General features: G+C 45.1%; 1 protein-coding gene across 1 annotated transcript in view; it reads left to right on the top strand.

Annotated features, from left to right (window-relative positions):
* Positions 1 to 676: 676 nt before the first annotated feature.
* Positions 677 to 27,912, top strand: part of LOC139536227 (V-set and transmembrane domain-containing protein 2-like protein) — a 45,517-nt gene continuing 18,281 nt past the window's right edge. Inside the window, exon 1 of the mRNA XM_071336556.1 lies at positions 677 to 1,018. Within this exon, the coding sequence (XP_071192657.1) occupies positions 901 to 1,018 (118 nt within the window). The 5' untranslated portion in view covers positions 677 to 900. The remainder of the gene's footprint in view (positions 1,019 to 27,912) is intronic.

Here is a 27,912-nt window from a genome sequence, read left to right as displayed (position 1 = left end):
ACACAGCAGCGTTGCAGTTCTTCATACAAACCATCTAACATGTTCAAAGGCACTTAAATCTTTTGTCTTGCCCATTCACCCTCTGAATGACACATACACAATCCAAGTCTCAGTTGTCTAAAGGCTTAAAAATCTTTCCTTAACCTATCTCCTCCCCTTCATCTACACTGCATAGCTTTCACCTGGATTCACCTGGTCAGTCTGTCATGGAAAGAGCTGGTGTTCATAATGTTTTGCAAACTCAGTGTATATCTTACCATAGTGGAATGATTTTCAAATGCTTTTGATTTCTCAATGATTTTGTCAGATTTGAAGATATGTCGTGGTGCTTCTTAAATAAACTGATGGATAAATAGATTGCTATATGCAATCTTATCTATACGCAATGTAATACAGATCAACTGCAATTGCAAAATGCAATTGTAAACCTTTCCAATCTTGAGAGTTGCCTAGCTACTAAATTCAGAAAGATGTATAGACAGGTAAGAACACAATACAGGAGATTTGACTATTGAACATATATTTTGTATAATGAGTATTCATAAAATAAGATGTAAAATAGGCTGATACCTAAATATAACTTGTCATAAAAGTTTATAACAGTATCATTATTCTAGATCCCTCCGCCTAATTTACTTTCTCAGCAAGCCGCTGCACTTACCTCCATGCCTTTCTCCCTCCGCCTCAGCTGGAGATGCTTGCTAGCCGAAGCACAGGGAACCAACAGTGCTTATAATTTTGGGCAGGCTACACCTTGCGCAGTAAAGCGCACTTTTTTGTCCGGGGGTTATTTTGAATTTCGGAGGGGACTGTCATCCAGGACGGATTGGATACAAATTAGTGAACGTGCTCTGCCTAATGTGAGATTTTCGTCCACCACTTGAAACAAGAACAAAAGCAATGGGATCATTTCGAGTGATAATAGGGATTTTACATTATATGGGACTCTATAGTCAATTTAACGCTGCTTCCAAACCGGCTGTGCCTGCCGAGGTGGACAATCATATATCTGGAAATGGTAGGTTTACAGTCGCGGTAATTATGTATCCCATACATTATTCACGACTAGAGTGATTGGGCAGGGTTGACTGATGCCGAGATGATATCTGCGGCTATTGTTTCGAATACGAAGTTATGACAGAAGATCATTTTGTCCCTACAATAAGGAATATCAGTAGAATTTTTTTTTTTAAACAGTTCATGAATGAAATACAAGATCAGCAATATTAACTTATTTTTTTAATGAAATTGGCTTTTAAGATAACTTCCCTACACTGTTAAGCCTGTCTCTGTGAACATTGCTTGGTTATTATTATAAAATGAATGATGTGTTCATTAATGCAATAATAATTTATATGGCAAGTTTTAGTACTGAAAAGGTGAAAGAGTTGACATCAACCTGGAACAACTGTTACATGTATCCGACAGTACAATACTATTTGATGAACTCAATGGCCATTTTGTGGGGGGCAGTTCAAGCTAGATCATATCTGACAATGCTTTACTTGGTTCAACTGTTTTGAGCAATTGCTGTTGGCTTTTGTAAATGGTATTACCAGTTGGGTAGCAGTGCATCTTGGGCTACTTTACTGACAGAACAATACAGGGAAGAAGAAAATCGATGTTCATATGCCAAAGCTATGAATCAACCATGTAATTTTACGTTTGTTGGAGGATTTACAGTACATTGATTGTCTAGAGACACTGGATGCCAACATTTGCTTAATTTGTCTGCTGTGAAATCGAGGATGGCAAGGGTGTACATTGGTGGCAGGAGAACATTTCTGGAGGGGAGTTGTAGATATGAAACACAGATCTGTTAGGTGGTTCAGAACCAGATATGTTAGGTGGTTCAGAACCAGATATGGCAGGTGGTTCAGACCCAGATATGGCAGGTGGTTCAGAACCAGCTTGTTAGGTGGTTCAGACCCAGATATGGCAGGTGGTTCAGACCCAGATATGGCAGGTGGTTCAGACCCAGATATGGCAGGTGGTTCAGACCCAGATATGGCAGGTGGTTCAGACCCAGATATGACAGGTGGTTCAGACCCAGATATGGCAGGTGTGAGCACACTAGGTATGATATGTTGAGGATTACTCTGTGACTTGCTTGGGAAGTTATATATATATATACATACAGTTGTAGTCGGAAGTTTACATACACTTAGGTTGGAGTCATTAAAACTTGTTTTTCAACCACTCCATAAATTTCTTGTGAACAAACTATAGTCTTGGCAAGTCGGTTAGGACATCTACTTTGTGCATGACACAAGTAATTATTCCAACAATTGTTTACAGACTTATTATTCACTGTATCACAATTCCAGAGGGTCAGAAGTTTACATACACTAAGTTTTCTGTGCCTTTAAACAGCTTGGCAAATTCCAGAAAATGATGTCATGGCTTTAGAAGCTTCTGATAGGCTAATTGACATATTTTGAGTCAATTGGAGGTGTACCTGTGGATGTATTTCCAGGCCTACCTTCAAACGCAGTGCCTCTTTGCTTGACATCATGGGAAAATTTTAAAGAAATCAGCCAAGACCTCAATTTTTTTTTTTTGTAGACCTCCACAAGTCTGGTGCATCATTGGGAGCAATTTCCAAACGCCTGAAGGTACCACATTCATCTGTGCAAACAATAGTACGCAAATATAAACACCATGGGACCATGCAGCCGTCATACCGCTCAGGAAGGCGACGCGTTCTGTCTCCTAGAGATTAACCCAAGTTAAACAATTTAAAGGCAATGCTACCAGATTCTAATCGAGTGTATGCCAAATTCTGACCCACTGGGAATGTGATGAAAGAAATAAAAGCTGTAATAAATCATTCTCTTTACTATTATTCTGACATTTCACATTCTTAAAATAAAATGGTGATCCTAACTGACCTGAGACAGGGAATTTTTACTAGGATTAAATGTCAGGAATTGTAAAAAACTGAGTTTAAATGCATTTGGCTAAGGTGTATGTAAACTTCCGACTTCAACTTTATATATGGAGTTATGGGCCATGTTTATGTTTTTGACATTTCTATCCCAATGTCACACAATTGGCCCCATTATTTATAGAAAGCAATAGTTTTAAATCTTTATAAATCAATCTTGATCTATGTTATCTACAAAACAGTTTTTCAAAATGTTCATGGGCCACTACCCTGAAACCCTGGAGTTAGGTTAGAATAGAATAAAAATGTATTGTCCATCTAGGAGGGATATTTTTCCTAAGCATCACCTTCTATTAAAAGGAACACATACACATACATTGTCACATAACACACATTTAATCCAGTCAGTCCATCACACTGCATACTTTAAAAACATAGAGAGACACGTATACATTCAATCACAACTGACCGCTGTTCCTACTGCGCTGTTAAAATCTAGAAAAAGTAGGTAAGAAACAAATGAATAAACAAATCTATATTTTATCAAGATTGATGGACTTTCCTGATCTGTTGATGCATTCCTCTATCAGCAGTATTACCAACATGCTTAAACATACACTTTCTATACAAAAGTATGTGGACACTCCTTCAAATTTCACTCACAACCGTTGCTGCAGACAGGTGTATACACATTTTCACACCGCCATGCAATCTCCATAGACAAACATTGGTAATTTGGCCTTAAGTTGAATGGCCTTACTGAAGAGCTCAGTGACTTTCAACGTGGTACCGTCATGAGATGCCACCTTTCCAACAAGTCAGTTCGTAAAATTTCTGCCCTGCTAGAGCTGCCCTGGCCATCTGTAAGTGCTGTTATTGTGTCGTGGAAACGTCTAGGAGCAACACCGGCTCAGCCAAAAAGTGGTAGGCTACAGAAGCTCACAGAACGGGACTGCAGAGTGCTGAAGCTTGTAGCGCGTAAAATTGACTGTCCTCGGTTGCAACACTCGCTACCGAATTACAAACTGCCTTTGGAAGCAACATCAAAAACTGTTCGTTGGGAGCTTCATGAAATGGGTTTCCATGGCCGAGTAGTGGCACATAACCCGAAGATCACCATGCGCAATGCCAAGTGTCGGTTGGAGTGGTGTAAAGCTTGCCATTGGACTCTGGAGCAGTGGAAACGTATTCTCTGGAGTGATGAGTCACTCATAACCATCTGGCAGTCCAACGGACGAATCTGGGTTTGGCAGATGCAAGGGAACGCTAGCTGGCCCCATGCATAGTGCCAACTGTAAAGTTTGGTGTAGGAGGAATAATAGTCTGGTGCTGTCTTTCATGGTTCTGGCTAGGCCCCTTAGTTCCAGTGAAGAGAAATCTTAATGCTACAGCATACAATACAATGCTAGATGATTCTGTGCTTTCAACTTTGTGGCAACAGTTTGGGGAAGGCCCTTTCCTACCCCTGCACACAAAACGAGGTCCATACAGAAATGGTTTTGTCGAGATTGGTGTGGAAGATATTGACTGGCCTACACAGAGCCCTGACCTCAACCCCATCAAACACCTTTGGGATGAATTTGAACGCAGACTGCGAGCCAGGCCTTATCGTCCAACATCAGTGCCCAACCTCACTATGTTTCCAACATCTAGTGGAAAGCCTTCCCAGAAGAGTGGAGGCTGTTACAGCAGCAAAGGGGGGAACAACTCCATTTTAATGCCCATGATTTTGGAATGAGATGTTCAAGGAGCAGGTGTCTTTATACTTTTGTTCATGTAGTGTAAAATGGAGTTCAGTAGAAGCTTACTAATTGGTATTTGTGTACACAGCATTTTTGCCATTTTCCCTGTCACAAAGAGGTTTCTCCAGGAGGTTGTCTCTATCTGCAGGCTGCTATAAGATTTAATTTGATCGTGTGCGATAAACACTTTATCATTGTGCATCCCCAGCTGGTCCCAGGAGCTCTCTCTCCTTAGCATGTTAGCTTTAGCCAAATCAATAAGAATGAGTGTGACGTATACTGGCGCTGGATGGATTGACTATCTTGGACGGGTAGAAAAATCAATTAGCACGCATCACTCCCTGAGGGAGTTAATTAAAATAGAGTTTAACTGCGATGTTCTCTCCACAGTCTACATCTTACCATCCACAAAAGAGAATGGCTCAGGGGGGGAATTTCATAAAAGGGCATAGCTATAACTCAGATTGTACTCAAATCAAATCAAATTTTATTGGTCACATACACATGGTTAGCACATGTTATTGCGAGCGTAGCGGAATGCTTGTGCTTCTTGTTCCGACATTGCAGTAATATCTAACAGTAATCCAACAATTCCACAACAACTACCTAATACACACAAATCTAAGTAAAGGGATGGAATAAGAATATATACATATAAATATATGGATGAGCGAGCGGCATAGACACGATGCAATAGATTGTATAAAATACAGTATATACATATGAGATGAGTAATCCAAGATATATAAACATTATTAAAGTGGCATTATTATTAAAGTGACTAGTGATCCATTTATTAAAGTGGCCAATGATTTCAAGTCTGTATGTAGGCAGCAGCCTCTCTGTGTTAGTGATGGCTGTTTAACAGTCTGATGGCCTTGAGATAGAAGCTGTTTTTCAGTCTCTCGGTCCCAGCTTTGATGCACCTGTAGTCAAATTTCAAATGTATTTATAAAGCCCTTCTTACATCAGCTGATGTCACAAAGTACTGTACAGAAACCCAGCCTAAAACCCCAAACAGCAAGCAATGCAGGTGTAGAAACACAGTGGCTAGGATAAACTCCCTAGAAAGGAGTACACCTGCACCTGTACTGACCTCGCCTTCTGGATGGTAGCGGGGTGAATAGGCAGTGGCTTGGGTGGTTGTTTTCCTTGAAGATCTTTTTGTTCACCCTGTGACATTGGGTTCTGTCGGTGTCCTGGAGGGCGGGTAGTTTGCCCCGGTGATGCGTTGTGCAGACCGCACCACCCTCTGGAGAGCCTTGCGGTTGTGGGCTGTGCAGTTGCCGTACCAGGCAGTGATACAGCCTGACAGGATGCTCTCAATTGTGCATCTGTAAAAGTTTGACAGATTTAGGTGACAAGACAAATAACTTTAGCCTCCTGAGGCGCTGTTGTGTGGGTGGACCATTTCAGTTTGTCTGTGATGTGTACGCCGAGGAACTTAAAACTTTCCACTGCTGTCCCGTTGATGTGGAAAGGGGGGTCCTACCTTCAGCACCTGGGGGCGGCCCGTCAGGAAGCCTAGGACCCAATTGCACAGGGCGGGGTTGAGACCCAGGGCCTCAAGCTTAATGATGAGCTTGGAGGGTACTATGGTGTTGAATGCTGAGCTGTAGTCAATGAACATAGGAATACATAGGTATTCCTCTTGTCCAGATGGGATAGGGCAGAATGCAGTGTGATGGCGATTGCATTGTCTGTGGACCTATTGGGGCGGTATTCAAATTGAAGTGGGTCTAGGGTGGCAGGTAAGTTGGAGGTGATATGATTCTTGACTAGTCTCTCAAAGCACTTCATAATGACAGAAGTGAGTGCTATGGGGCGATAGTCATTTAGTTCGATTACCTTTGCCTTCTTGGGTACAGGACCAATGCTGGCCATCTTGAAGCATGTGGGGACAGCACACTGGGATAGGGAGAGATTGAATATGTCCATAAACACACCAGCCAGTTTATCTGCGCATACCCTAAGGATGCGGTTAGGGATGCCGTCTGGGCCGACAGCCTTGCGAGGGTTAACACGTTTAAATGTCTTACTCACATCGGCCACGGAGAAGGAGAGGCAGGGCCTACAGTCCTTGGTAGCGGGTCGCGTTGGTGGCACTGTATTATCCTCAAAGCAGGCAAAGAAGGTGTTTAGTTTGTCTGGAAGCAAGACGTCGGTGTCCGTGATGTGGCTGGTTTTCTTTTTGTAGTCCGTGATTGCCTGTAGACCCTGCCACATACGTCTCCTGTCTGAGCCGTTGAATTGCGACTCCACTTTGTCCCTATACCGGCATTTCGCTTGTTTGATTGCCTTGCGGAGGGAATAACTACACTGTTTGTATTCGGCCATATTCCCAGACCTCTTTCCATGATTAAATGCTGTGGCTCGCGCTTTCAGTTTTGCGCGAATTATGTTCTCTGTTTGGAGACCTGGAAAAATAGCCTTTTGTTTCCCTCTTGGATGAGACTGTCTCTCTCAACAGAAATTAGAGCTGCATCCTTTTGAGGTTAAGTAATCCCCATGGGAGGTTTTTTGTCAGCCCAAACACTGGTGGGTTGATATATTCCCCAGACGCTTGGGAGTTGTGCCTTCATGTAGATTACAGAAGCCCATGCAGTGTTCCAGAAAGCACTTGTTAGATTTGGCCCAGGCTCAGCCCCAGATAAGGACATTCGTCTGAGGCTTCGTGGCCCCTGCATGGTCCCCTGCTCAGCCCATGTACAGATCTGTAGGTCTAACACCTGTGCACCTAGGTGGAACATTGTCTGGCATCGGAAGGCAAGGTGAAGTGGTCAGGTCTAACAACACCTGGTTTCTTTGACACGTGTCTAGGTCTGCTTCGACCCTGTCAATCTCACAGGTTCAGGTCTCGGAAGGTTGTACAGAGACAAGCAAGGTAGAAAACAATGTTGAGTGCGTCTCCATGTGTACCTGGAAGCAGTGTTTCCCCTATTTGCATTTGGCAAAAAATGTAGACGTATAATGTAGAGATATCTAAAAAAACATCTGTAGGCCTATACAACCTGACCAGAGCGACTTACAGGAGTGAGTCCATACATTTCCTTACTGGTCCCCCATGTGAATCAAACTCACAGCCGTGGTGTTGCAAGCGCCATGCTCTACCAACTGAGCCACACGGGACCACCATGGTTTCACCATGTAATCGGTGTTTACACTAAATTCACAGTCTGGGCATACTGTATGAATTCATTATGCAGTTTTCTTTGGCTTTAATTGAATATGGCTCTGGCTGTGAGGGAGGGGCCAACAGATTGGACACTCCCACTGTCACAGCAGAGGGTGATGGCAGAGACCTGGTGGGTGAGTGGAGAGGAATGACAGGAAGTGAGAGCGTCACTTTGTATTTAAGACTGAACCTTAAAGGATCAATCCACAATAATTATACACACAAATAGTGTCTCTAAGTCTATATGTGTCACGTTCCTGACCTGTTTTCCCTTGTTTTGTATTTATTTAGTATGGTCAGGGCGTGAGTTGGGTGGGTTGTCTATGTGTGATTTTCTATGTTGGGATTTTGTGTTCGGCCTGGTATAATTCTCAATCAGAGGCAGCTGTCAATCGTTGTCCCTGATTGAGAATCATACTTAGGCAGCCTGGGTTTCACGTGTGTTTTGTGGGTGTTTGTCTACCGTGGTAGTGTTTTCACCACACGGTACTGTTTCGGTTTTCTGCACTTCGTTTATTGTTCTGTATTTCAGTGTTCAGTTTCGGTTTTAATAAATCATCATGAGCACGAACCATTCTGCATATTGGTCCGATCCTTCTCGCCTCTCCTCGTCCGATGACGACGAAATAGACAATCGTTACAGAAACACCCACCAACAAAGGACCAAGCAGAGTGGAAAAGGGCAGCGACAGCAGCAGCAGCAGCGGAGAAAAATCCAGGACTCATGGACGTGGGAGGAGATTCTGGACGGCAAGGGACCCTGGGCTCAGCCAGGGGAATATCGCCGTCCTAAAGCCGAGTTGGAGGCAGCGAAGGCAGAGAGGCGCTGGTATGAGGAGGCAGCGCGGCGACGCGGTTGGGAGCCCGAGAGTCAGACCCAAAAATTTATTGGGGGGGGGGGGGGGGGGCACACGCGGAGTGTGGCAAAGCCGGGTAGGAGACCTGAGCCAACTCCCCGTGCTTACCGTGGAGTGAGAGGGCGTCGTACTGGTCAGACACCGTGTTATGCGGTGGAGCGCACGGTGTCCCCAGTACGCGTGCTTAGTCCAGTGCGGGCTATTCCACCTCGCCGCACTGGTAGGGCTAGGTTGGGCATCGAGCCGGGTGTCATGAAGCCGGCCCAACGCATCTGGTCTCCAGTGCGTCTCCTCGGGCCGGCGTACATGGCACCAGCCTTACAAATGGTGTCCCCGGTTCGCCAGCATAGCCCAGTGCGGGCTATTCCACCTCGCCGCACTGGCAGGGCTACGGGGACCATTCAACCTGGTAAGGTTGGGCAGGCTCGGTGCTCAAGAGCGCGTGTACTCCTTCACGGTCCGGTATATCCGGTGCCACCTCCACGTACCAGTCCTCCGGTGGCAGCCCCCCGCACCAGGCTGTCTCTCCGTCTCCTCCCTACAGGTGTACCTGCCTGCCCAGCGCTGTCTGAGCTGCCTGCCTGCCCAGCGCTGTCTGAGCTGCCTGCCTGCCCAGCGCTGTCTGAGCTGCCTGCCTGCCCAGCGCTGTCTGAGCTGCCTGCCTGCCCAGCGCTGTCTGAGCTGCCTGCCTGCCCAGCGCTGTCTGAGCTGCCTGCCTGCCCAGCGCTGTCTGAGCTGCCTGCCTGCCCAGCGCTGTCTGAGCTGCCTGCCTGCCCAGCGCTGTCTGAGCTGTCTGCCTGCCCAGCGCTGTCTGAACTGCCTGCCTGCCCAGAGCCAGTAGAGCCGTCCGTCTGTCCCGAGCCAGTAGAGCCGTCCGTCAGTCAGGAGCCGCTAGAGCCGCCAGTCTGTCCCGAGCCGTCAGAGCCGCCCGTCTATCCCGAGCCGTCAGAGCTGCCCGTCTGTCCCGAGCCGTCAGAGCTGCCCGTCTGTCCCGAGCCGCTAGAGCCGTCCGCCAGACAGGAGCAGCCAGAGCCGTCCGCCAGCCATGACCAGCCAGAGCCGTCAGCCAGCCATGACCAGCCAGAGCCGTCAGCCAGCCATGACCAGCCAGAGCCGTCAGCCAGCCATGACCAGCCAGAGCCGTCAGCCAGCCATGACCAGCCAGAGCCGTCAGCCAGCCAGCCAGGAGCTGCCAGAGCCAGCCAGCCAGGAGCTGCCAGAGCCAGCCAGCCAGGAGCTGCCAGAGCCGTCAGCCAGCCATGACGGCAGTCAGCCAGGATCCGCCAGAGCCTGCAGTCAGCCAGGCGATGCCAAAATCGCTCTTCACTCTGGAGCTGCCGGAGGCGTCCTTCACTCCAGCGCTGCCGGAGTCTCCCGCCTGTCCGGCGCTGCCGGAATTCCCCGTGCATTTGGGACCCATGGCTAGGGTCCCCAGGCCAAGGTCGCCGCTCATAAAAGGCCACGGGGGCGATTAAGGAGGCGGACAAAAACATTGTTTAAGTGGGGTCCACGTCCCGCGCCAGAGCCGCCACCGCGGACAGACGCCCACCCAGACCCTCCCCTAGAGTTTTGGGTGGTGCGCCCGGAGTTCGTACCTTAAGGGGGGGGTTCTGTCACGTTCCTGACCTGTTTTCCCTTGTTTTGTATTTATTTAGTATGGTCAGGGCGTGAGTTGGGTGGGTTGTCTATGTGTGATTTTCTATGTTGGGATTTTGTGTTCGGCCTGGTATGATTCTCAATCAGAGGCAGCTGTCAATCGTTGTCCCTGATTGAGAATCATACTTAGGCAGCCTGGGTTTCACGTGTGTTTTGTGGGTGTTTGTCTACCGTGTTAGTGTTTTCACCACACGGTACTGTTTCGGTTTTCTGCACTTCGTTTATTGTTTTGTATTTCAGTGTTCAGTGTTCAGTTTCGGTTTTAATAAATCATCATGAGCATGAACCATTCTGCATATTGGTCCGATCCTTCTCGCCTCTCCTCGTCCGATGAGGAGGACGAAATAGACAATCGTTACAAAATGACTGTATGATAGAGGTTTTCTCTTTGGAAAATGTGATGCCAGACATTTGACCAGCAGCATTTTCATTTACCGGACATTTGAGAAATTTACCGGACCCATATGCATTAGGGCTCAGAATGACAGAAATCACATTTAGAATATGGTAATTCCTATTTTAACAGAACATGCAAGTCGAGGATGCAACAATGTGCAGTCCTTCTTGCCGAATCCTGATGCGTACTTTGAACATTTTAGAATAACTGTCCATATTTACTTTTCCTCAGCCAACAAGAAGAGTAACGAACAGCAAAATCATTTGCCGATGTCAATCTACTATTCCCCATAGTAGAAAAGTTGACCTATTCTATTGGTCGGCTTGTCGAGAAAGAAATTGCCTATTCCTAACCGACTCTGGGACAGTTGTGGGACGATAGATCCCAAATTCATACAACCAGTAGGCCTAGGCTGCCAAAAAATAAGTTAAAAAGTAATGAGTCTGATGCAACAGATCAGAACGTTTAGCTTAAAATGTTGATCAACTATTATTTCTTCACATTATATGTGCAGCAATGCGTACAAGGCAGTAGGCTACGTGTGAATGTCCGTGCCCTAATGTAATTAGCGGGATACACCTTTGTCAAAAGAGCACAGCGCATGCCAGCAGTTTCATGTGACAGAGATTTAAATATCCATTATAACATTTTGAAAAGAGGGAGGGGAGATCTAATATGCAACAACTAGCATGGGTTGCTAATGTTACTAGGATTGTGCCTTTGGCTACTGGACAATGAAAGAACGTTTATATAAAATAATTGATTTGATATGATTTTGGCTAGACTTTGAAACAACAAGTCTCATAATATGTAGTAAAACGTTCAGGTTTCAAACAATGAAGTATATGTTTTCAAAATGCAGCCTGCCTCCAGCTCATTGCAACGTGTTGTGTGGTGCACAGATGAAGGCTTTTTTCCATTGCCTAACTATTTGCTGTTTGAGATGCTGTTGCAGCAGCTTTCGCACTGAAAAGCGAAAAGGCTCTGTATCTTTATGCTGGACACGTGATAAATAAGATGCATAACGAATATACTGTACACAAGCACCAATTTAATTTCACTAAATTGTATTATATGTCCAAAAGCCGGCTATTACCGGCTAATGGAAACCCTGGTTTTATAGATGACTTTCTGTGGAAGAAATATACCGTTTTTAGAACATGAATTAGAAGTTGTGAAATATTTACTATAGGAGTGTTAGTCTGATACCAGGAAGAAGTCTACGTCGCCAGTGTCACATTTTCTGATATTAAATCAAAATGTAGGAATTTGGAAATACAAAAACATACAGTACATTTCAATATGGTAGTTGGTCATCCAAGCAGTGGTGGAAAAAGTACCCAATTGTCATACTTGAGTAAAAGTAAAGATATCTTCACAGAAAATGACTCAAGTAAAAGGGAAAGTCACCCAGAAAAATACTACTTGAGTAAAAGTCTAAAAGTATTTGGTTTTAAATATACTTAAGTATCAAAAGTGAAGTATAAATCATTTCAAATTGCTTATAATAAGAAAATCAGATGGCACAATTTTTGTGTATTTTCTTATTTAAGGATAGCCAGGGGCACACTACAACACGCAGACATAATTTACAAGCGAAGCATTTGTGTTTAGTGAGTCCTCCAGATCAGAGACAGTAAGGATGACAAGGGATGTTGTCTTGATAAGTGACTGAACCACTTTTCTGTCCTGCTAAGCATGGAAAATATAACGAGTACTTTTGGGTTTCAGGGAAAATATATGGAGTAAAAAGTACATAATTTTCTTGAGGAATGTAGTGAAGTAAAAGTAAAAGTATTCAAAAATACAAATAGTAAAGTAAAGTACAGATACCTAAAAAAAACTACTTAAGTAGTACTTTAAGGTATTTTTACTTCAGTACTTTACACCACTACAACCAAGTATTGTAGGACCAATACACATATTCTGAAATAGGCAGGTGCTTCTCTACCATGTTATCAATTGAATGTGGTGTAGCAACATTATGGTTCCTGAGGAGTTGTATGGGCTAGACATGGCAGTGGAATAATGGCAGGGAAAATCAAAATAAATGCTCTGAGCCTTTGATCTGTTGAGAGGAGTCTTCGGCAAATCAAGATCACAGGCGGTATAACATTTTGAAGAATAGGTCCACATAACGTGACACTTAGCAGGGAGCCTGGGGGATTGAGCTTTGTGCAAGGTCTTATCTATTCTCATACACACCGTGGCTGTAGAAAGCTTCACCTTGAGGTTCAAAACTCAAGGGGTTTGCTGTGCAAAACTGGTGAATCTCTCGCTCAAACAGGGGTTTTGAAGACTCCATTATTCCAAAGCCTTCACGTACATCTAGCAAAGAGATAGTTGTATAAACTAAAGGAGTTCCATGAGATGGAATTCTTCACATTTGACTCTCTGATACCTGTAAATGGTATTTACTGCAGGTACATGGGACTTGGCATCCAAGTTGTGAATAATTCTGGAACATCAAACCCTAATTGAGTTCAACAACCATGTGAGCTTAGACAATGGAAAGGATATAGAGACAGACATCACTTAGATGCTAAGTCCATTACTAGCAGTATAACCATTCTGCACTGCACAACCATTACAGCTCATCAAAAGGTGTGCCAGAAAAACCCTCTCAGGGGCAGAGTGTTGAGATGAAGAGATGAAGTCCAACAGCTTTGTACCCCAGGGTCTTCTGATGGAGAAAAGTGATGTGGAGCTGCAGTTAGCTCCCAGCCACTCTTGTCAACACAGGCAACTACATCTGTGCACGACGCACTCACACGCGCAGCGCACACATACACTGCAAGGAGGGAGGAAATAGCCTCTGAGCCACCTGTCCCCAAGGCTATGAAAAATTCACTCCCGAGGCCCGAGTATCGGCAACTACAGACAGACAGCTCCTCGGTTGATTACCGGCTCATTCTTATTTCATTATTTTACCTTCCAGCTTGAATGGAGGCTGAAGGTCTTGCAACAAGCCATTATTTCCCCAAGGAGGTTCTGCCAGCTCGACCCGACGGTGACCTTAAGCTGCCTTGGCATTTATTGGCTTCTCAGCGAATTCCCAGACTAGATTTTTGTTTATCAGTATTTTGACTTTTTCTCCTATTTTGGTTATGAGTGGCCAACAGCAACTGTATTCCAGTGAAATCCCTCAACGCATTAGAGAAGGGTGATATTGAGATTTTTCTACTATCCAAAGGTTTATTGACAATAACAAGTTGATAACATACTTTAGGGGAGTTTTTGTCTTGGTCTTTCTTGTATGATGAAGTGTTTAACAAATACATTTAAATACATTATCTACTTGAAGTGTTTATAGACATTATAATGTACACTGTGAATACAAAACATGAGGAACACCTGCTCTTTCCATGACATAGACTGACCAGGTGAATCCAGGTGAAAGCTATGATCCCTTATTGATGTCACCTGTTAACAATTCAATCAGTATAGATGAAGGGGAGGAGACAGGTTAAAGGAGGATTTTTAAGCCTTGAGACAATTGAGACATGGATTGTGTATGTGTGCCATTCAGAGGGTGATTGAGCAAGACAAAATATTTAAGTGCCTTTCACACTCAACAGTTTCCCGTGTTTATCAAGAATAGTCCACCACCCAAAGGACATCCAACCAAGTTGACACAACTGTGGGAAGTATTGGAGTCAATATAGGCCAACATCCCTGTGGAACGCTTCCGACACCTTGTACAGTCCATGCCCCAATGAATTTTGGCTGTTCTGAGGACAAAATGGTGTGCAACTCAATATTATAAAGGTGTTCCTAATGTTTTGTAAGCTCAGTGTATGTTAATTTTACCTCACAATATTACACTACACTACACTGAATATGATAAATTACCCATCTACAAGAAGCAACAGCTTGTTACAGCAACTATTCCCTTCTGACTACCGTAACTCATTAATCACTTTAAAGCACATTTTTCATTTCCAAAGGGTGCTACTCAAGGGATATATGCATTCACCTTGGTGCAGGGTTACATAGGGTTTCTTTGTGCTGGAGAACTGGGATAGACACTGAGGGTACAAAACATTAGGAACACCTGCTTTTTCCATTTAATGGACTGACCAGGTGAATCCAGGTGAAGCTATGATCCCTTATTGATGTCACTTGTTAAATCCACTTGAATCAGTGTAGATGAAGGGGAGGAGACAGATTAATTAAAGAAGGATTTTTAAGCCTTGAGAAAATTGAAACATGGATTGTGTATGTGTGCCATTCAGAGAGTGAATGGGCAAGACAAAATATTGAAGTGCCTTTGAACGGGGTAATGGTAATAGGTGCCAGTGTGCCAAGAACTGCAACGTGGCTGGGTTTTTCACGCTCAACAGTTTCCGATGTGTATCAAGAATGGTCCACCACTAAAATGGGCCAGCATCCCTGTGCAACGTTTTCGACACCTTGTAGGGTTCATGCCCTGACGAATTGAGGTTGTTCTGAGGGCAAAAGAGGGTGCAACTTAATTTTAGGAAGGTGTTCTGAATGTTTTGTACACTCAGTGTATATCCCTCTTCTTATAGCTTCATGTATCTATTTTCTGTCTCTCACCCTCTGGATGTGACTCAAAGTGATGATTCAATGACCCTTTGATTTTACAGTCTTTCACCTCAGGGTGGTACATTTCAATATAATTTTTTTTCTCACTTAATGGTGAGATTGATTCCCCCACTGTTTCCAGACACTGCTCTTACATCAAATACTTTACGCCGTGTATCACTCACAGCCTCTCAATGTGTTTAAGTGTGGGATGATGGTGCTCTTAAATCCCTCTCTGCAGGTATAAGACTGATGACTGTGTAATAATAAGTAATGACTTATTACAGAGGTAGTTAGCATAATATGATAACTACCTCTGTAATAAGTCATTACTTATTATGTCATATTACTACAGGATCTGCATGCAAATTAAGCTTCAGAGATTCTTCAAGTTTCTAAAACGACTGTTTAAAAATGCTTTCTTCCATGATATGGCAGTTCAGTTACAAAGTTGCAAGCACAGTAACTACACACAAATGAGAAGAGATTGGAACGGCCCAGTGACTCAGTCCCTACACTCTTTTGGCTGCGGAGGACTATTTAGGCCTTTAGACAGAAAGCAAGTGTGAGAAAGGAAGCAGAACGGGGAGTGGTGAATGGATAGAGAGAATGAGTGGACAACACGGTGTTAACCCCCCCCCCCCCCCCCCAACCCCACTGTTGTTTGTCTTTAGCCTGATTAGGCATCTGATTCTCGGTTCCAGACTCCCACTCGACCAAAGACACTCTCCCGTTGCTGTGGTGAGACACTTATTAGCCATGGGCTATTGCCCATGCTAATTAGACTCCTGTGATTCGGCCTAACTCATTCAATTCCCTTTGGAGAGTCTGACAGAGAAAAAGGGAGAGAGAGACAGGGAAGAAAGAAAGAAAGAAAGAAAGAAAGAAAGAAAGAAAGAAAGAAAGAAAGAAAGATCGACAGATCACTATCTGGATTTATCCATCTCATTTCATGTTGGACTCACTGGGAGGAGGAAGCGAATATATGGAGTAGGGTCTCTTGAGATTGCATTATATATATATTCATTTGTTTATATATTTATTTCCCTACGGCACTTTCCATTTTATTTCATTATTTCTCCCCTTTTCATTTTTAATGATGCTCCAGTCGACAGCAGCCGGCCGTCTCTGTGTGACACAACCACATTTCTGTCATAGCACTCCAAGCAATACAGAGAACAACTACATGTGTGCGTAGGGCTTTAAAAATGCATGTGCTGCATCTTCAAACGAGCATCGTCTGCCATTGCCGGGGGAGGATTATGACACCACTGCCTTTATGAGTTTCATGCTCGGATCTGCACCATCTATCAAATTTAAAGTTGTTGGCTAGCTAGGCTGAGTGTAGCAATTTTCAAGATAACTGAAAAAGAATGGGTCAAGTTAGACAATGTTCCCCCTCCTTGGATACTTTTTCTGGTGGTACAAAATACCACAAAGGTGGTGTTTTTTTCATCTCAAATTCATGAGTGCACTTTCCTTCAACAGTATTGAAATTCAAATGTTTCCGCTTGTTTTCTGTGCTCGTTCTCAGTGGCGAGTTGCCATTGAAGCAGACTGGATGTATGCGCCATGTTGTTTTAACGTCCAGCTAAGTTTAGCGGATTGATTTTCCCACCACACTAATTTGATCTAAGTCATGAACATGTCAGATGTTTGCTGAGCAGGCCTGTCAGAACCTAATATTGGCACAAAGCACCCTGGGATATAGCCTGTTTGTCAACAAGTCATGTTTCATAGGCCGCTGGAAGAGAAGCCTGCATACTGAGCTGCAAGGCAATTTGACAACTGTCAGGTCGATAAGGCAGGGAGACTGGGAGAGAGAAAGAGGCAGAGCTCCTTGTCCGAACATGATTTGCTCGTGGTGATGATTTGGGCATGTGTTGTAGATAGAGTGTGTGTGCTCAGCATGAAGAAGTGTTGATGTGGGTGGGTGGGTGATTGGGTGAGTGGGTGTGTTTGTGTGTGGGTGGGTGGGTGAGTGGGTGTGTTTGTGTGTGGGTGGGTGGGTGAGTGGGTGAGTGTTGTTAAGATGTGTGTGAGTGAGTGAGTTTGTGGGTATACAGTGCATTCCCAAAAGTATTCAGAGCCCTTGACTTTTTTCACATTTTGTTACGTTACAGCCTTATTCTACAATGATTCAATTATTTTTTCCCTCATCAATCTACACACTACCCCATAATGTCAAAGCGAAAACAGTTTTTTTGTAATTTTAGCAAATTCATAATTTTTTTTATGACACTCGAAATTGAGCTCAGGCGCATCATGCGCATTGATCATCCTTGAGCTCAGGCGCATTGATCATCCTTGAGCTCAGGCGCATTGATCATCCTTGAGATGTTTCTACATGTCAGGATGGTGTATTAGAGGCGAAGTCAAGTGCAGGAGAGCAGATATTATGATGAACAGGCGCACTTTGTTATAGTTCCAAAAACGAGAGCACTACATGAAACAAACTCGCTCAAAAAACATGAAAACCTAACATGAAAACAATTACACAAAAACATGATGGGAAACAGAGGGTTAAATACAAGTAGCTTGATTGGGGAAATGAAAACCAGGTGTGTATGTAAACAAGATAAGACCAATGGATATACGAAAAATGGAGCGGCGATGGCTAGAAAGCCAGTGACGTCGATCGCCGAACGCCGCCCGAACAAGGAGAGGGGCTGACTTCGGGCAGAAGTCGTGACAGTACCCCCCCCGTGACGCGCGGCTCCAGCGGCGACGGTGAAACTCACGCAGTAGTTCAGGATCTAAAACATCTGCAACCGGAACCCAGCACCTCTCCTCCGGCCCGTACCCTTCCCACTCCACGAGGTACTGAAGGCCCCCCACCCGACACCTCGAATCCAGGATGGAACGAACGATGTACGCCGGGGCCCCCTCGATGTCCAAAGGTGCCGGAGGGACCTCCCGCACCTCAGATTCCTGGAGCGGACCAGCCACCACCGGCCTTAGGAGAGACACAATTAATACGATAATCAGAGGGAAGCTGTAATCTATAACATACCTCGTTCACCCTACTCAGGACTTTAAATGGCCCCACAAACCACGGACCCAGTTTCCGGCAGGGCAGGCGGAGGGGCAGGTTACGGGTCGAGAGCCAGACCCGGTCCACCGGGGTCTCACTGCGGTGACGGTCCGCGCTGGTTTTCTGGCGACGCGCGGCTCGCTGGAGATGGACACGGGTGGCCTCCCATGTCCCCTCCGCACGCCTAAACCAGTCGTCCACCACAGGAGTCTCGGTATGACCCTGATGCCACGGTGCCAGAACCGGCTGGTACCCCAATACACACTGAAATGGGGAGAGGTTAATGGAGGTGTGGCGAAGCGAGTTCTGTGCCATCTCGGCCATGGGCACAAACGCAGCCCACTCCCCCGGGCGGTCCTGGCCATAGGACCGCAGAAACCTGCCCACATCCTGGTTGACTCTCTCTACCTGCCCGTTACTCTCAGGGTGAAAACCCGAGGTAAGGCTAATCGAGACCCCCAGACGTTCCATGAACGCCTTCCAAACTCTCGACGTGAACTGGGGACCCCGATCAGACACTATATCCTCAGGCACCCTGTAGTGCCGGAAGACGTGTGTAAACAGGGCCTCTGCAGTCTGTAGGGCCGTAGGGAGACCAGGCAGAGGGAGGAGACGACAGGACTTAGAAAAACGATCCACAACGACCAGGATCGTGGTATTTCCCTGTGAGGGGGGAAGATCCGTTAGGAAATCCACTAACAGATGTGACCAAGGTCGTTGTGGAACGGGTAAGGGATGTAACTTACCTCTGGGCAGGTGTCTCGGAGCCTTACACTGGGCACACACCGTGCAGGAGGAGACATAAACCCTCACGTCCTTAGCCAAAGTTGGCCACCAGTACTTCCCAGTCAGACAGCGCACCGTCCGACCGATCCCCGGATGACCAGAGGAGGGAGACGTGTGGGCCCAAGAGATCAACTGGTCACGGATAGCAGACGGAACGTACACACGCCCAACGGGACACTGGAGCGGAGCGGTCTCTGTACATAACGCCTGCTCAATGCCTGATCATCCAGATCCCACATGACCGGTGCTACCAGGCAGGAGGCCGGGAGTATGGGAGTTTGATCCATGGGCCGCTCCTCTGTGTCATACAGCCGGGACAGTGCGTCTGCCTTCTTATTCTGGGAACCTGGTCTGTAAGACAGGGTAAACACAAAACGGGTAAAGAACATGCCTGACGAGGATTCAGTCTCCTCGCTGCCCGGATGTACTCCAGGTTGCGGTGGTCAGTCCAGATGAGAAAAGGGTGTTTAGCCCCCTCAAGCCAATGTCTCCACGCTTTCAACGCTTTAACCACAGCCAACAACTCCCGGTCCCCCACATCATAGTTTCGCTCCGCTGGGCTGAGCCTCTTCGAGAAGAAAGCACAGGGGCGGAGTTTCGGTGGCATGCCCGAGCGCTGTGAGAGCACGGCTCCTATCCCAGCCTCGGATGCGTCTACCTCCACTATGAATTCCGAAGAGGGATCCGGATGGGCCAGCACTGGAGCCGAAGTAAACAGAGCTCTTAGTTGCCCAAAAGCCCTGTCCGCCTCAGCCGACCAGACAGGATTGTGTCGAGGCACAGATCTGGGGAAGGATACCAAAACATTTCTGTAGCCTTGAAGCTCCCCAAGAACAAAGTGGCCTCCATCATTCTTAAATGGAAGAAGTTTGGAACCATCAAGACTCATCCTAGAGCTGGCCACCCGGCCAAACTGAGCAATCGGGGGAGAAGGAGTCAGTCTAAGGCAGTCTAAGGCAGCAGTCTAAGGCACTGCATCTCAGTGCTAGAGGCGTCACTACAGACCTTGGTTCGATTCCAGGCTGTATCACAACCTGCCATGTTTGGGAGTCCCATAGGGCGGCCCACAATTGACCCAACGGCGTCCGGGTTTGGCCGGCGTAGCCGTCATTGTAAATAAGAATTTGTTCTTAACTTACTTACTCCACCAATCAGGCCTTTATGGTAGATTGACCAGACAGAAGCCACTCCTCAGTAAAAGGCTCATGACAGCCCGCTTGGAGTTTGCCAAAAGGCACCTAAAGGACTCTCAGACCATGAGAAGCAAGATGCTCCGGTCTGATGAAACCGATTGAACTCTTTGGCCTGAGTGCCAAGTGTCACGTCTGGAGAAAACCTGGCACTATCCCTACGGTGAAGCATGGAGGTGGCAGCATAATGCTGTGGGGATGTTTTTCAGCGGCAGGGACTGCAAGACTAGTCAGGATAGAGGGGAAGATGAACGGAGCTAAGTACAGAGAGATCCTTGATGGAAACCTGCTCCAGAGTGCTCAGGACCTCAGACTGGGGCGAAGGTTCACCTTCCAACAGGACAACAACCCTAAGCACACAGCCAAGACAATGCAGAAGTGGCTTTGGGACACGTCTCTGAATGTCCTTGATTGACCCGGCCAGAGCCCAGACTTGAACCCGATCAAACAACTCTGGAGAGATCTGAAAATAACTGTGCAGAGACACTCCCCATCCAGCCTGACAGAGCTTGAGAGGATCTGCAGAGAAGAATGGGAGAAACTCCCCAAATACAGGTGTGCCAAGCTTGTAGCGTCATACCCAAGAAGACTTGGGTATGACGAGGGTGTAATCGCTGCCAACGGTGCTTCAACTAAGTACTGAGTAAATGGTCTGATTACTTATGTAAATGTGATCTTTATTTGCTAAAATGACTAAAAACCTGTTTTTGCTTATGGGGTATTGTGTGTTGATAGATGAGGGGAAAACGATTTAATCCATTTTAGAATAAGGCTGTAACGTAACAAAATGTGGAAAAAGTCAAGGGGTCTGAATACTTTCCGAATGCACTGTATGTATTTATGTTTGGTTGTGTAGGCAGTGCTATGTTGATTGAAAAATATTAGGTTAGATATAAGCTACTATCAAGAGCCTTACACCATAATCAAACTATAATAACATGCGGTCTCCCATCCAAGTACTGACCAGGCCCAACTCTGCTTATTTTTTAGATTGGACACACCTACAAGGTGTTTTACATTGCTATGAAATACAATAACCATATTGATCACGACAAAACCAATAATGACCAGAAGAGCTTATTTCAAAACAGGGCTTAAAGGACATGTAACTCCTCCTAATTTCCTCTGCTCTGACCCCACACAGTAGCAGTGTTAGTTAAAGCCACCTAGCTCCCATTAGTAGGAATGAGTGGATTGTGGCAGGCTAATGCTAATTAATCTAACACCAGAGCACCTATAGTATCTGGCCTCATGGTTAGCGTTAGCCTCTCTGGCAAACATCTGATCTCTGATCAGTTGAAGAAAGCACTAATAACCTCTACCACTTATCTCAGTCAGCCTTAGTGGCCAGTATCTGATCTCTGATCAGTTGAAGACAGCACTAATAACCCCTACCACTTATCTCAGTCAGCCTTAGTGGCCAGTATTATAAACTCACTAATAGCCTCTACCACTTATCTCAGTCACCCTTAGTGGCTAGTATTATGAACTCACTAATAGCCTCTACCACTTATCTCAGTCAACCTTAGTGGCCAATATCTGATCTCTGATCAGTTGAAGACAGCAATAATAACCCCTACCACCTTCTCAGTCAGCCTTAGTGGCCAGTATATTGAACTCACTAATAACCTCCTCTGGTCTCCGGGTTTCCTGCACAATAGTAAAGAAACAAGGACCAAGTTTGGGAAACCCCTGCTGTAGGACAAAACAATGACAAAAAAGTGTTGCATCTTAAATATGCCATTGTCCTTATAGGTCTAGACATGGGTCATGCATTAATAGCAAAGTGTTTGGCATCATCTGTTCCTATTGGGTAGTGTTTGTACTTACTGTACAGTCGTGGCCAAAAGTTTTGAGAATGACACGAATATTATTTTTCACAAAGTCTGCTGCCTCAGTTTGTATGATGGCAATTTGCATATACTCCAGAATGGCATGAAGAGTGATCAGATGAATTGCCATTAATTGCAAAGTACCTCTTTGCCATGCAAATTAACTGAATCCCCCAAAAACATGTCCACTGCATTTCAGCCCTGCCACAAAAGGACCAGCTAACATCATGTCAGTGATTTACTCGTTAACACAGGTGTGAGTGTTGACGAGGACAAGGCTGGAGATCACTCTGTCATGCTGATTGAGTTTGAATATCAGACTGGAAGCTTCAAAAGGAGGGTGGTACTTGGAATCATTGTTCTTCCTCTGTCAACCATGATTACCTGAAAGGAAACACTTGCCATCATCATTACTTTGCACAAAAAGGGCTTCACAGGCAAGGATATTGATGCCAGTAAAATTGCACCTAAATCAACCATTTATCGGAGCATCAAGAACTTCAAGGAGAGCGGTTAAATTGTTGTGAAGAAGGCTTCAGGGCGCCCAAGAAAGTCTAGCAAGCACCAGGACCGTCTCCTAAAGTTGATTCAGCTGCGGTATCGGGCCACCACCAGTACAGAGCTTGCTCAGGAATGGCAGCAGGCAGGTGTGAGTGCATCTGTACGCACAGTGAGGCGAAGACTTTTGGAGGATGGCCTGGTGTCAAGAAGGGCAGCAAAGAAGCCACTTCTCTCCAGGAAAAACATCAGGGACAGACTGATATTCTGCCATCCAGGACATCTACACCAGGCGGTGTCAGAGGAAGGCCCTAAAAATGGTCAAAGACCCCAGCCACCCCAGTCATAGACTGTTCTCTCTACTACCGCATGACAAGCGGTACCGGAGTGCCAAGTCTAGGACAAAAAGGCTTCTCAACAGTTTTTACCCCCAGCCATAAGACTCCTGAACAGGTAACCAAATTGTTACCCAGACTATTTGCATTGTGTGCCCTCCCCCAACTTCTCTTTTACGCTGCTACTACTCTCTGTTTATCTTATATGCATAGTCACTTTAACAATACATTCATGTACATACTACCTCAATTGGCCCGACCAACCAGTGCTCCCGCACATTGGCTAACCGGGCTATCTGCATTGTGTCCCACCAGCCGCCAACTCCTCTTTTTACGCTACTGCTACTCTCTGTTCATCATATATGCATAGTCACTTTAACCATACCTACATGTACATACTACCTCAATAAGCCTGACTAACCGGTGTCTGTATGTAGCCTTGCCATTCTTATTTTCAAATGTCTTTTTACTGTTGTTTATTTCTTTACTTACCTATACACACACACATACCTTTTTTTCACACATAGCTTTTTTATTGGTTAGAGCCTGTAAGTAAACATTTTACTGTAAGGTCTACACCTGTTGTATTCGGCACACGTGACAAATACATTTTGATTTGAATTGGATTGGCCTGCTGAGGACAGGGGTAAAGTTATTTTTTCTGATGAATCCCCTTTCCGATTGTTTGGGGCATCCGGAAAAAAGCGTGTCCTGAGAAGACAAGGTGAGCGCTACCATCAGTCCTCTGCCAAGCCAACAGTAAAGCATCCTGAGACCATTCATGTGTGGGGTTGCTTCTCAGCCAAGGGACTGGGCTCACTTACAATTTTGCCTAAGAACACAGCCATGAATAAAGAATGGTATCAACACATCCTCCGAGAGCAGCTTCTCCCAACCATCCAGGAACAGTTTGGTGACGAACAATGCCTTTTCCAGCATGATGGAGCACCTTTCCATAAGGAAAAAGTGATAACTAAGTGGCTTGGGGAACAAAACATCGATATTTTGGGTCCATGGCCAGGAAACTCCCCAGACCTTAATCCCATTGAGAATTTGTGGTCAATCCTCAAGAGGCAGGTGGACAAACAAAACCCCACAAATTCTGACAAACTCCAAGCATTGATTATGCAAGAATGGGCTGCCATCAATCAGGATGTGGCCCAGAAGTTAATTGACAGCATGCCAGGGCGGATTGCAGAGGTCTTGAAAAAGAAGGGTCAACACTGCAAATATTGACTCTGCATCAACTTCATGTAATTGTCAATAAAAGCCTTTGACACTTATAAAACGCTTGTGATTATACTTCCATAGTAACATGTGACGAAAATAGTATTCCATAGTAACATCTGACAAAAATATCTAAAGACACTAAAGTAGCAAACTTTGTGGAATTTAATATTTGTGTCATTCTCAAAACTTTTGGCCACGACTGTACATAATGGTATAGAATGAAACTAACCCCTAGCCAACTATGACTGACAGTGTACATCAAGCTACATTTTCTGTTGGTATTTAGGCTAGGTTTCACAACCAGACCTGGGTCAAAATAGTATTTATTGTCTTCCAAACACTTTAGGTGCCCTTGATTTAGCTTCCCTGGTGCAATTACACCAATGGAATAGTCCCAAGTGTACAAACCCTGCTCACCCAAGTGCACATATAGTAACTGAGGCCATCACTGTAAATAAGAACTGACTTGCCTAGTTAAAGGTTAAATAAAAAATAAATAAAATATAGCAAATACTACTTTGAGCCAGGTCTGTTCCTAGCCACTGCGACATACAGTGGGGAGAACAAGTATTTGATACACTGACAATTTTGCAGGTTTTCCTACTTACAAAGCATGTAGAGGTCTGTAATTTTTATCATAGGTACACTTCAACTGTGAGAGACGGAATCTAAAACAAAAATCCAGAAAATCACATTGTATGATTTTTAAGTAATTAATTTGCATTTTATTGCATGACATAAGTATTTGATACATCAGAAAAGCAGAACTGAATATTTGGTACAGAAACCTTAGTTTGCAATTACAGAGATCATACGTTTCCTGTAGTTCTTGACCAGGTTTGCACACACTGCAGCAGGGATTTTGGCCCACTCCTCCATACAGACCTTCTCCAGATCCTTCAGGTTTCGGGGCTGTCGCTGGGCAATACGGACTTTCGGCTCCCTCCAAAGATTTTCTATTGGGTTCAGGTCTAGAGACTGGCTAGGCCACTCCAGGACCTTGAGATGCTTCTTACGGAGCCACTCCTTAGTTGCCCTGGCTGTGTGTTTCAGGTCGTTGTCATGCTGGAAGACCCAGCCACGACCCATCTTCAATGCTCTTACTGAGGGAAGGAGGTTGTTGGTCAAGATCTCGCGATACATGGCCCCATCCATCCTCCCCTCAATACGGTGCAGTCGTCCTGTCCCCTTTGCAGAAAAGCATCCCCAAAGAATGATGTTTCCACCTCCATGCTTCACGGTTGGGATGGTGTTCTTGGGGTTGTACTCATCCTTCTATTCCTCCAAACACGGCGAGTGGAGTTTAGAGCAAAAAGCTCTATTTTTGTCTCATCAGACCACATGACCTTCTCCCATTCCTCCTCTGGATCATCCAGATGGTCATTGGCAAACTTCAGACGGGCCTGGACATGCGCTGGCTTGAGCAGGGGGACCTTGCGTGCGCTGCAGGATTTTAATCCATGACGGCGTAGTGTGTTACTAATGGTTTTCTTTGAGACTGTGGTCCCAGCTCTCTTCAGGTCATTGACCAGGTCCTGCCGTGTAGTTCTGGGCTGATCCCTCACATTCCTCATGATCATTGATGCCCCACGAGGTGAGATCTTGCATGGAGCCCCAGACCGAGGGTGATTGACCGTCATCTTGAACTTCTTCCATTTTCTAATAATTGTGCCAACAGTTGTTGCCTTCTCACCAAGCTGCTTGGCTATTGTCCTGTAGCCCATCCCAGCCTTGTACAGGTCTACAATTTATCCCTGATGTCCTTACACAGCTCTCTGGTCTTGGCCATTGTGGAGAGGTTGGAGTCTGTTTGATTGAGTGTGTGGACAGGTGTCTTTTATACAGGTAACGAGTTCAAACAGGTGCAGTTAATACAGGTAATGAGTGGAGAACAGGAGGGCTTCTTAAAGAAAAACTAACAGGTCTGTGAGAGCCGGAATTCTTACTGGTTGGTAGGTGATCAAATACTTATGTCATGCAATAAAATGCAAATTAATTACTTAAAAATCATACAATGTGATTTTCTGGATTTTTGTTTTAGATTCCGTCTCTCACAGTTGAAGTGTACCTATGATAAAAATGACAGACCTCTACATGCTTTGTAAGTAGGAAAACCTGCAAAATCGGCAGTGTATCAAATACTTGTTCTCCCCACTGTATCTATCTGTCTGTCTGTCTATCATCGCTGTGTGTTTCTGTGTCTGTCAGTCTGTCTATCATCACCATGTGTCTCTGTGTGTGTGTCTGCCTGTATATTATCGCCATGTGTCTCTGTGTGTGTCTGTCTGTCTTTCTAACTGGATACTATAGATCTATAGTCTTTCTTTCTTTCTTACTCTGTATTTACATTTTTTATTATATTGATATGAAACCCAGGTATTTTCACGTTTCTAAAACAGGCATAAACTGTTTTACTGAGAAACAGCTAATTCGCTGAATTAAAACAACACCACATGACAACACTCAACCACTGTATGATTAAGAAAAACAACGACTCTAATTAAGAACTTTAAGAACTCAACCGTGTTGTTGCTTTTGCAAAAGAATACACTGTTTTCCTGGCATGTAGTCATTGTGTAGAGAATCACTCTTCCGTGTAATTTTTTCTCAGATGTACTCTGTTCTTGTTTTCATCTTTGATCTTTGAAATGGCTATAATTCTCTTTGCTTGGATGAATCTATCTGCCAGCTTCCTAAATCCAGGATTGTTTGTGGGGCTGGGGGTGTTGTGGAGAGGGAGCATGTGTGGGATTAGCGAGTACAGAGTCATAGGGGTCGGTGGGAAGAGGAAGGGGTTGTGAGTGGAGTGGGTGTAATTTGGCAAGGCCACGGCTGCATACATCCGTCCTCTCTCACAGTATCAAAGGACATCATGGATGGCATTCCTACCTAGAGACTTCCTTCCTACTCTGCGCTGACACACACCTACACAAACACAAACGCAGACGCATAGAAACACAAACACACACACACACCTACACAAACACAAACGCAGACGCATAGAAACACAAACACACACACACACACCAACAAACCCTCCAAACACACACACACCCCCAAAAAATTAACACACACACAATGCAGTCCCACACATACAGTGGGGAGAACAAGTATTTGATACACTGCCGATTTTGCAGGTTTTCCTACTTACAAAGCATGTAGAGGTCTGTCATTTTTATCATAGGTACACTTCAACTGTGAGAGACGGAATCTAAAACAAAAATCCAGAAAATCACATTGTATGATTTTTAAGTAATTAATTTGCATTTTATTGCATGACATAAGTATTTGATCACCTACCAACCAGTAAGAATTCCGGCTCTCACAGACCTGTTAGTTTTTCTTTAAGAAGCCCTCCTGTTCTCCACTCATTACCTGTATTAACTGGACCTGTTTGAACTCGTTACCTGTATAAAAGACACCTGTCCACACACTCAATCAAACAGACTCCAACCTCTCCACAATGGCCAAGACCAGAGAGCTGTGTAAGGACATCAGGGATAAATTGTAGACCTGTACAAGGCTGGGATGGGCTGACATCGGACAATAGGCAAGCAGCTTGGTGAGAAGGCAACAACTGTTGGCAGCAATTATTAGAAAATGGAAGACAGTTCAAGATGACGGTCAATCACCCTCGGTCTGGGGCTCCATGCAAGATCTCACCTCGTGGGGTCATCAATGATCATGAGGAATGTGAGGGATCAGCCCAGAACTACACGGCAGGACCTGGTCAATGACCTGAAGA

This window comes from Salvelinus alpinus, chromosome 12 (genome assembly GCF_045679555.1).
Source record: "Salvelinus alpinus chromosome 12, SLU_Salpinus.1, whole genome shotgun sequence".
Classification (NCBI taxonomy): Eukaryota; Metazoa; Chordata; class Actinopteri; order Salmoniformes; family Salmonidae; genus Salvelinus; species Salvelinus alpinus.
Note: the sequence above shows the minus strand (reverse complement) of the source record. Positions and strands in the feature narration are given on the sequence as shown.